This window comes from Nerophis lumbriciformis, linkage group LG25 (assembly GCF_033978685.3).
Source record: "Nerophis lumbriciformis linkage group LG25, RoL_Nlum_v2.1, whole genome shotgun sequence".
Classification (NCBI taxonomy): Eukaryota; Metazoa; Chordata; class Actinopteri; order Syngnathiformes; family Syngnathidae; genus Nerophis; species Nerophis lumbriciformis.
In genome coordinates, this window is record NC_084572.2 from 26,425,274 (window position 1) to 26,435,192 (window position 9,919).

General features: G+C 40.1%; 1 protein-coding gene and 1 long non-coding RNA gene across 3 annotated transcripts in view; one reads left to right on the forward strand and one right to left on the reverse strand.

Annotated features, from left to right (window-relative positions):
• LOC133621741 (uncharacterized) overlaps window positions 1-6,491 on the reverse strand; it is a 27,591-nt gene extending 21,100 nt beyond the window's left edge. Inside the window, exons 1-3 of one of the 2 annotated variants that reach the window (XR_009817691.1) lie at window positions 6,442-6,459; window positions 5,624-5,720; window positions 5,336-5,556 (exon numbers count right to left, since the gene is read on the reverse strand). This is a non-coding gene — a long non-coding RNA (uncharacterized lncRNA). Of the gene's footprint in view, window positions 1-5,335; window positions 5,557-5,623; window positions 5,721-6,441 lie in introns of both variants that reach the window. The other variant, XR_009817692.1, reaches the window with a different exon arrangement.
• apela (apelin receptor early endogenous ligand) lies at window positions 5,364-8,078 on the forward strand. Its single transcript, XM_072916078.1, has 3 exons — window positions 5,364-5,679; window positions 7,428-7,520; window positions 7,788-8,078. The coding sequence occupies exons 1-2, from the start codon at window positions 5,592-5,594 to the stop codon at window positions 7,514-7,516; spliced, it is 177 nt and encodes a 58-aa protein (XP_072772179.1). The 5' UTR covers window positions 5,364-5,591; the 3' UTR covers window positions 7,517-7,520; window positions 7,788-8,078.
• The last annotated feature ends 1,841 nt before the right edge of the window (window positions 8,079-9,919 follow it).

Genomic DNA, 9,919 nt, shown 5'->3' on the forward strand with positions numbered 1-9,919 from the left:
AATGTGTCCAATGTGATATATTGTGGTCATCGATCACCTATTTTACTTAAAGCAGCATCTCTTGCATTCAATTGAATTAACTTGTCTCTTAAACTCTGAGGAAAAATCGCTCTTATCTACCTTATTTGGTTAAAAGTATGACTCGGACAAGCCGTAGACTTTCTGGCATTTCACACATCTGAGATTGCGTTCTTCCGTGCGGTTCGATTGGGAGTTGGGCCTGTGTGAGTCTCGTAGGGGAGTGTTTGAGCAGGCTGGGAAATCCCCGTCAGGACGTTTAATCCCCCAAGAAGAGCAAATATTACAACACGCTCTACTTGGTCTCACCCACAAAAAAAACCTTTGGGCTGCCATTCAGAGAGAGAAGACACACACACACAGAAGAAAAAGCCAGTTGGCGATTGGATACCAGGTGGCTCTGAATGACAATTGGCACTCCATTAGCATATTGAAATGGGCAAAATAAGAGTTTTTAAAAGACAATAGCAGCTGATATGCAAAGTACAGCTGAAACGCGACAACATGGCTGCCTTTTTTTTTCTTTTTCTTACCAGGTGGCCCAAATTTGTGAGGAATCTCTGTCAGGCATTTTTGCAAATACCATAAAGTAATAAAAGTTTGTAGACGCACACAGATGAAGAAGCCACAGCGGCGTGACCCGTGTTGTCCTTTGTGTGTTTGGACTACAGAGAGCCGACGGGTGCAGATGCTTGTTCAAAGTCTCAGGCCCTATTTTTGGAGCCCTCGCGCTCCATTAGCGCCCTGCTGCTTCCCTTAATCCTCATTCACATGTAATGGCTGACATTTCATCTTAATGTGTCAATTCATTAGCCGGGGCCCCCGCTCAATGGAGAGTCGGGTCCGCAGAGAGACGGCCACGAGCAGACACGCTAATGAGGGCCTTTCGTGCGACACCGAGCTAAAGCCTCACCGCCTCCAGCTACAGACTTTTTTCATAGTGTACTGTTTAGCGTTATTTACAGTTACACGCTGAATTATTTAACCCATTTGTTTTCAAACTGTGCAGACTTTCAATAGGCGGTGATTTAAAAACTATAATTTTCAACATTGAGAATAAAAATATTTGCATGTTTACAATATATTATCTTGACAGAGGGGTTGAATAACTGCTGTATAAGTGCACTGCATTTTTGGGTTTGCATAGATTTAAATATTAAATTTTATTACATAGTTTTGACATTCTATTTTAATATGTTTCATTGCTTATGTTTTATTTTATTGCATTTTTGGGTTCGCATAGATTTAAATATAACATTTTATTAAGTAGTTTTGGCATTCTATTTTAATATGTTTCATTGCTTATGTTATATTTTATTGCATTTTTGTGTTTGCATAGATTTAAATATTAAATTATATTACTAGTTCTGACATTCTATTTTAATGTTGGATGACTTACTGTTTATTTTATTGCACTTTTAGGTTTGCATGGATTTAAATATTAAATTCTATTACATAGTTTTGACATTCTATTTTAATATGTTTGATTACACATGTTTTGTTTTATTGCATTTTTGGGTTTGCATAGATTCTATTTTAATATGTTTGATGACTTATGTATTTTATTATAATCACCATTTTTACATATTTTTTCATTGTTTTGATTTGATTTATTCAAATTTTACTCCATTTTTAGTCTAATTACACACATTGACACACAGCCTTTAGGGTACGCCTTTTTAGTTCATCAAGAAGCGGGAAAAAAGGACTATATTTATGTGGTGCTCATGAATTATTTGCTTTTTTTCCACATTTCCGGTTAAAATATGATTCTAATTGGGGATTAATCCAAAAAATTATATGACTTTTGTGTAGAATGAACACTAATATTTAAGAAACTGTTATTAGCCTTTAAATAGACCTCTTTTTAGACCAGTTGATCTGCTCTCTCTCTTTTCTGCTCTGGCCCCGTTGTCAGGTGGCCAAGGATCATCCTCCACAGAGAATGCTCGAGCTCAGGGGTCCCCAACCTTTTTTGCACCAGGGACCGGTTTAATGTAGGCATTATTTTCAGGGACGGGCCTTCCACGTGTGGCGGAAAAATACATGTACAGCAAATAAGTGCATGAAAAAACTCACAATAACGTTGAATTAGTGGGAGCCACTGGCCTTTTGCCTTTGCAAAAAATCTCTCCATAGACTTTTGTTTTGTACTCATTTTTGCTAGTAGTAGGCTTTTTTTGGCTTTAGTATCTGATGGGTCATAGGTGATACGTCACATTCAAGGACAAGAGCATGGATATATAATAAAGCTACATATACTTGCCATTAGTTACAATAGATTCTTGCCTATTTCCATTCTAAAATTTGTGTATTCATATTTCCTGCAATATTTCATACGTAAATACACTAATGATAGCTTTTTTTTGCTCCAATTTTCCATGTGTAAATACAGGTGTTATTGCTAACTACTTGTGTAATAGGACTATGTGCAATAATACCAGCACTTTAACTTACTAGGCCAAAGGAGATGCATATTTTCTTCCTTCAGCACAATTATTATATGCAACAATTTAGCACTTCTTCATCTTTAACTATTATTGTCACTTTGTTCCTGACCTGCCCTGATCTTCGGTCATCAACTTGCCACAGATTGCAGATGGAACCTAGCTTTTGGCTACGATTTGGCACCTTTACATTTTATATGATTATTAATTTGCATTGTCCCATGTAAGAAAGATGTAACAAATATAGCAAATGGCGACTTCCTATCAGGAGTTTTATAATACATCTATGAACAAGCTAATTGGTGTGTCTGTGTACTGATGAAAGTTAAGTAGGAGAAAATGTGGCCGTTTATAAATTATTTAATGTCTATGTGGTCTATGTGCCGCCCGGTAGCAAATGCGTCATGGACCGGTGGTTGGGGACCACTGCTCTCGCTGTTCCAATTCGGAACCCGCTCACATTATTAACTGTATCCACTCTGCATCTATTGCACCGGTCACCCAAGGGGGGTCCACACATCTACGGTCCCTTCCAAGGTATCTTGTTGTTCCCATTGGGTTGAGCCTGCCTTTAGCCACTTATTAAAACTATCATATAGTCTTCTCAATGCTTTACTTGATTATTTATTTGCAAAAAATGTATACAACTACATTTTTTGTTCACATAAGTATTTTATTTAAGACAGAATTTTTAAGTTTTCACATTATTAATCTAATTGTTGAAGATTGTTATTTATTTGAATGCAACGTGCATTTTTGTTAACAGAAGCATTTCTTTCAAGCAGAAGTACTGCTTACCAGAGGAAGCTCTTAATTTAGTTCTTTGAAAATAATCCATAAAAAATACAAATTAAAAAAATACATTATTCAACTTAGAATTTGCTAAGAATAAGATGCAATGTAGGCAGTGTCATTTCAAACTACTAGTATTTGATCAAATAAAAAAGTCTTGTTTTGAATTATCGCTGTCCTTTGTATTCAATGATTTCTTTAAAAAGTAGGGGGAAAATCGTAAATCAAATGTTTTCAGAAATAATCGCAGGTTATTTATATATACACACACACACACACACACATACATCTATATATATATATATATATAGATAGATAGATAGATAGATAGATAGATAAGTAGATATACACACACACACACACACGCACACACACGCACACACACACACACACACACACACATATATATATATTCAATAAGACTCTCGATACATGGGTCACTAACAATATTTTTTAAAATATTACGGTTCGATACAATTAGATCCGATTCGATATTATTCATATTATGCAATTCGATGCAGATGGAAGCTTCACATGGTGAAAAGAAAATTACGTGTATGACGTCAGAACGAGGTCATGTGTTTATTTTTTATTTGGATGAGGTGGCGAATTGTCCAGGGTGTACCCCGCCTTCCGCCCGATTGTAGCTGAGATAGGCTCCAGCGCCCCCCGCGACCCCGAAGGGAATAAGCGGTAGAAAATGGATGGATGGACATACTAAACAGACCGTGCCTGTATTAATTATGAGCAAATTGTAGAAGTATCAACTTCAAGGCATTGCAATCCCTTAACTTAAAGAAAAGATGTAAACAAAACACTTTTGGAAAAGCGACCAGGTAGTTACTGTTGTTTCCTCAGGTTGCAACAATTAAATATAGACAAAGACAGCAAGCAAGCTGTGCATCAAGTAGAGGTGTTATAACACCACAGCAACTCAAGTGCAAGATACAAAAAAGTGCCACCGCGTAAACTAAACAGCATCTTCAGTGTAGAAGCTTTAATACTTTATTTATTTACCATTTTGAATGCAAAATACATCCGTCGTCACATCTTTCATAATGATTGTGAACGATAGGCAACATTCTAAAAAGAGTGCAGTACCACTTTAATTGGCGTTCACTTGAAACTTATGAGGATGAATTGTGTGCGGTGTTGCTTCGTATTTGTAATTATTACACCCATGTTGGGTGCGCTCTTATCACGTCATCACTGAAATCTCGCAAGATTAGAGCGGCCATATTTTGTAGTAGACCTACAAGCAACTGATTCATGACTTTCCAACCGGTCAGCAACTGATCATATTCTTTACTAAATATAGATCGATCCAGAGGCTCGCCAAACGATGTATCTCTAAAGTTAAAATCGGTTATTATACACACACACATATATATGTATATATATATATATATATATATATATATATATATATATATACAGTATATACACACACATGAAAAAAACGCATTTTCTTTTGATATCGATTACGTGTCTATCGCGATACATATTGATATCGTTTTATCGGCCCGGACCTAGCGTGCATCCTGAATCCTAAAAGTGATGCACGACAAAGGGACCCTAAGTTTTGTGCGCCCAAAAGACAGAAGACACACGAAGGACAGAAAGACGGCCTCCAAAGAAGATTTTTGGATACGGTTCATCCAAGAATATCTCTTTCATCCTGCCACATTTTGCATTATGTCCCCCCCACCCTATTCAAAAACCACCCACACCCTCAGATGTGTGTGCTTTCAGTGCGGGGGCAGGGACGGTGGTCCTGGCAGGACCACAACATTTTAAAAAAAGCCACCATGTGATAAATGAACAGTAGCTTCTTCAAATACTGTATATGATGCGCACACACACACACACATCTTCTCATGGTGAGTGTGTGTGTGTTCAAGGGGTAGTCGCAGGGTCAGGAGGGGGCTTCCTGTCATTTGTATTACCCTCTACATGTGGGGTCAATATGTGCAATGCTTGTGTGTGCGTGCGTGTGTGTGAAGGGGTTGAGGGGGGATTGCCCACCCTTATCCCACCCCCCCAAAAGCCAGTATAAAGACGGTGGGGGGAAGAGTCACCTTTGTCACTTTGCTCTCAAGTCACGAAGACAATCCCCATTGGACACACTGCGGACACGCTCCTGGGACACACTCGAGACCTTTGGTGGGCTAATTCTTGACGGGGGTCGGGGGGGCTGTCCTGGATTCTCACCCTGTGTTACCTCGTATCTCATCCGTCCTTCTGGGCTAAAAGAGCAGTGAGTGAGCATCATTAAGCAGGACCTCCTTCCTGTTGACTCCTAAAAGGACAAGAACAACACTATTATTCATCATCATGAGGATCTTCAACCTGCTCTACCTGCTCACCTTGTGCCTGGTTTTACTCGCGACTGTGGTAGTCCCAGTCTCCTCCGCCAGGCCAGGTAAGCATCTTACCTGCACTCCTACCTTCCCCATGAAGCTCCTACAGGTGTAAACGTTCATCGATACAGCCGATCTTTGTACTCTAATATTGGTTTTCAGATCAAAATATCGATACTTTTGATACCAACGTATACCATTAACAGGAACACAGTGAAAAGTAACAAAATCCCTGAGATCTTGTCAAAATGAAACGCTATTGGTGGGAACTACTTTTTTCTTCCGCCTAAGTAAGTAGGCCTACGCAATGCGCAAGGAAGAAAATGACTAGCAATTAAAATAAGTCACTCAGTATTATAAAACGGCAAGTTTATATATGTATTTTTTGTACGTTATTTGGAGACAATACATACAGAGTTGAATATAAATAAGACAAGGCATTCAGCGCAAAATATCGCCATCATTAATTATTTGTTTCACCCTGTGATTTTAATCATTTGAAGATGATTCCCACTTGAAATACACTATTTTTTTTTAATTTTACCAGGCACATTGAGTGCATTTGCACAAAGTATTCGTTTTCGCCAATACCAGCCTGAATATCAGATGGGAAAGAAAATCAGTGCAAATCACAAACATTTTAAACACTTCCGGTTAGCTTAAAAACCGTTTTAGAGCTTAGCTAACCACAACTAGCGTTAGCAAAAGTCATTTTTGAATATTAAACATACCCAATTAGGCAATAATATACGAACACTAACAGGTGTTTGTCAAATATTAGCAAATAAAATCGCTACCTGTTGATTATTTACGCGATACCTTACCAAGTGTGACTCGTCAAGTCTCCCGCATTGTTGGGTGCGTTCAAACTCCACCACCAACGTCGTAAATATTAAATTCTACAAAAGGGAAAAACTGAATACACTGACGTTTTTTGTAAACTAGTGGAGCTACAATATATGCTCAATTAGAATACACTGATGAATAACTCATTTTAAACTGTTATTTGTAGATTGGTTTAAAAAAAAAAGAAGTAACGCCTGCCAGCCATTAGAATGTTTGGTGCGTTCAAGCTTGCGTGAACATTCGTTTATTCGCCTGATTAGATAGATTAAATAAATGGCGCTTTATTTTGAAAGGAAAAACGAATTATGCGAGGTAAAACATGTATTTTCACGAGAAATCAAGCAACATTGAGTAAAAAAAAAAGGTGAAAAACCTCAAGTGCATTTGGTTTTAATGATACACTATACCTCAACAGGTGTGATAGTCCATTGTGGACACAATGTGCGGCCTTGAGGTCATGATTGGGTTCATGTGAGGATGGAGAGTGGAGGGAGGAGAAGATGGAGGAGGGAGGTACCGGGGGGATGACACACACGCACGCACGCGCACCCACACAGAGGCCCCAGTGAGCCCCCCTTTTGTCTGCAGGCTGCTGGAAGGTGCTTTTGTTAATCTCGGTGTTATAGATGCCATGCAAATACCCAAGCTTCTATCAACATGACATGGAGTAGCAGTGCCAAATGTAAAGAGAGAAGCATACCCCCAGGCATGGGGTGCTCCCCCTCCCCTAAAGGCAAAGAGGAGGAGGAGGAGGAGGAGGAGGAAGGAGTCATAAAGTCATCTGGCACTTTATGCTCTTCCTGGGCTTGGCCTGCAGCCTGTGAACCGTAGGAGTCCGAGTGGATTTATTAGGGTTCGTTTGGAAATAATCATGTGTTAGGTCGGGAAAATGCTGGCCCTTGGGGCGGGGGGCGTTGCTCATTTATACCCGTGTCATTAATGCCTACACGCTCCTTCCTTTTAGATTTCATGAACCTGAGGAGAAAGTACCACAGGCACTTTTGCCTGCACAGACGCTGCCTGCCGCTCCACTCAAGGGTCCCCTTCCCCTGACCTGGTAAGGCCATGTTGTTTACATGCGTTTCAAGTGCTACATGAATGAAGAAGCAGGTGGCGCTTAAGTAGGTGTGCGTCTGATTAGAGGCAGAGGTGTGCATTTGACCCCCCTGCCCCACTCGGACATAAATCTGGCTAACGACGCAGTGGAAGGATTAGGCGCCACAGGAATGCTTGAGACTTCTGTTCTGTACACGCACACTTAACCATGAACTTTACCTCCATTGTTGTCACTCACTTATAATCAGATTTTTTTTTCTTTTCCCAGCAGCAAATATGTAGTCCAAACATCACTAGTGGGATCCCATTAAGCCAAGGACAACAAGAGGTGAACCATGGTCTGACGCGAACGCCCCAAGAGACAATCGTGTTTTGTCCCAGCAGCTTGTCTTCCTCTTCAATGAACCAAAAATCCGGGAGGAAGCGGAAGTCCGAAGGAACAACAACAACCAAAAAGTCTTATTAAAAAAGCTGCGGACCCAAAGAGTGTTTATATATAATGCATTGTATGCACTTCTAATGTTTATTCAGTATGTTTTAATCCTTTTAATAAAAAATGTTTAAGTGTATTTTGTAACAATTGTGTTAGAAAACTTTTTTTTCATTATAAATTTGCTATTTTTTCAGATATTACATTTAGTTGTCACCTATGACACAAATCTTAAAAGGGAACTGCACTTTTTTGGAATTTTGCCTATCATTCCCAATCCCTACATCAGTGTTTTTCAACCACTGTGCCGTGGCACACTAGTGTGCCGTGAGATATTGTCTGGTGTGCCGTGGGAAATTACGCAACTTCACCTAATTGGTCCAAAAAATAATTTTTGCAAATCCATCCATCCATCTTCTTCCGCTTATCCGAGGTCGGGTCGCGGGGGCAGCAGCCTAAGCAGGGAAGCCCAGACTTCCCTCTCCCCAGCCACTTCGTCCAGCTCTTCCTGTGGGACCCCAAGGCGTTCCCAGGCCAGCCGGGAGACATAGTCTTCCCAACGTGTCCTGGGTCTTCCCCGCGGCCTCCTACCGGTCGGACGTGCCCTAAACACCTCCCTAGGGAGGCGTTCGGGTGGCATCCTGACCAGATGCCCGAACCACCTCATCTGGCTCCTCTCGATGTGGAGGAGCAGCGGCTTTACTTTTGCAAATCAATAATTATAATCTGCAAATAATGTGACGTTGCTTAGTGTCTGTGCTGTGTAAAACTCGGCAGGGTAACCACGTAATACTCCATGTCAGTAGGTGGCAGCAGGTAGTTAATTGCTTTGTAAAAGTCAGAATGTGTCGGGTGAGACGGGAGGCAGCGTGCAGGTAAAGAGGTATGCAATGCTTAAACCAAAAATGAACGAAAGGGAAAGGAAAAGGCAATGGCTATGCAAAGCGAAAGTAAAACTGAACTGGCTACAAAGTAAACAGAAACAAAATGCTGGACGACAGCAAAAACTTACGGCGTCCACAAAGTGCATCCGTACATGACATGACAATCAACAATGTCCACACAAAGAAGGATAGCAACAACGTAAATAGTCTTGCTTGCTAACACAAAGCAGGTGCGGGGAATAGCGCTCAAAGGAAGACATGAAACTGCTACAGGAAAACACCAACAAAACAGGAAGGGCCACCAAAATAACAGCGCAAGACAAGAGCTAAAGCACTACACACAGGAAAACACAAACAAACTCAAAATAAGGCACGACAACCTGGTGGAGTTTCATTTTTTAACGTTGTGTGCTGGTGGTGTGCCTCCGTATTTTTTAATGAAAAAAAATGTGCCTTGCCTCAAAAAAGGTTGAAAAACATTGCCCTATAGAGACAATAACACATATTTTTCTTTTTTCTATGGATTCTAAGTCGTAAAATACGGCAAGTACGAGGTGGCTAACAATCCAGCGAATTGGAGTACACTATTCCATGCAAAAAGCGGTCTAAAAACATTTAAAAAAAACAGCAACAATACTCCATTTACATGTCATTACAAGTATTGGCGATATTGTTGTGATAAGCGCTAACGCGGAGGAACTACTTTTAATGGCGCCGTGATAACTGAGCGCTAAGTAGCTTACGTTGCTATACGGACATATTGAGCTGCTGCTGCTGCTGCTGCATTGCCTCTGAGTTGGTGAAAGTTTAATGTTAGGTGCTTCTCACATGTAAAGTAGAAGTTATTGGCCATAACAGAGAAGTTGGTCAACTTTGATGAAAAAGACGCTTGTTTGCAGTACTTTTTTTTGTTGTTTTTTTTACCTGCGTGAGGATTTTGAATTATTCTTCATGTAAACGGGAAAATATTAACATCCAATCAGTCGGCATTCCAGCAAGAGCAGACATTGTACAGTAAGTGATTTTTTAAAATTATAGCCATAGTTTGTGTTTGCTATTTGCTGGATCTGCTTGTCAGTCAGCTTC

Coding starts and splice junctions, on each gene's coding strand:
- apela (XM_072916078.1), top strand. CDS start 5,592: ATGAGGATCTTCAACCTGCTCTACCTGCTCACCTTGTGCCTGGTTTTA. Junction 5,680..7,427: donor AGTCTCCTCCGCCAGGCCAG/GTAAGCATCTTA, acceptor CCTTCCTTTTAG/ATTTCATGAACCTGAGGAGA.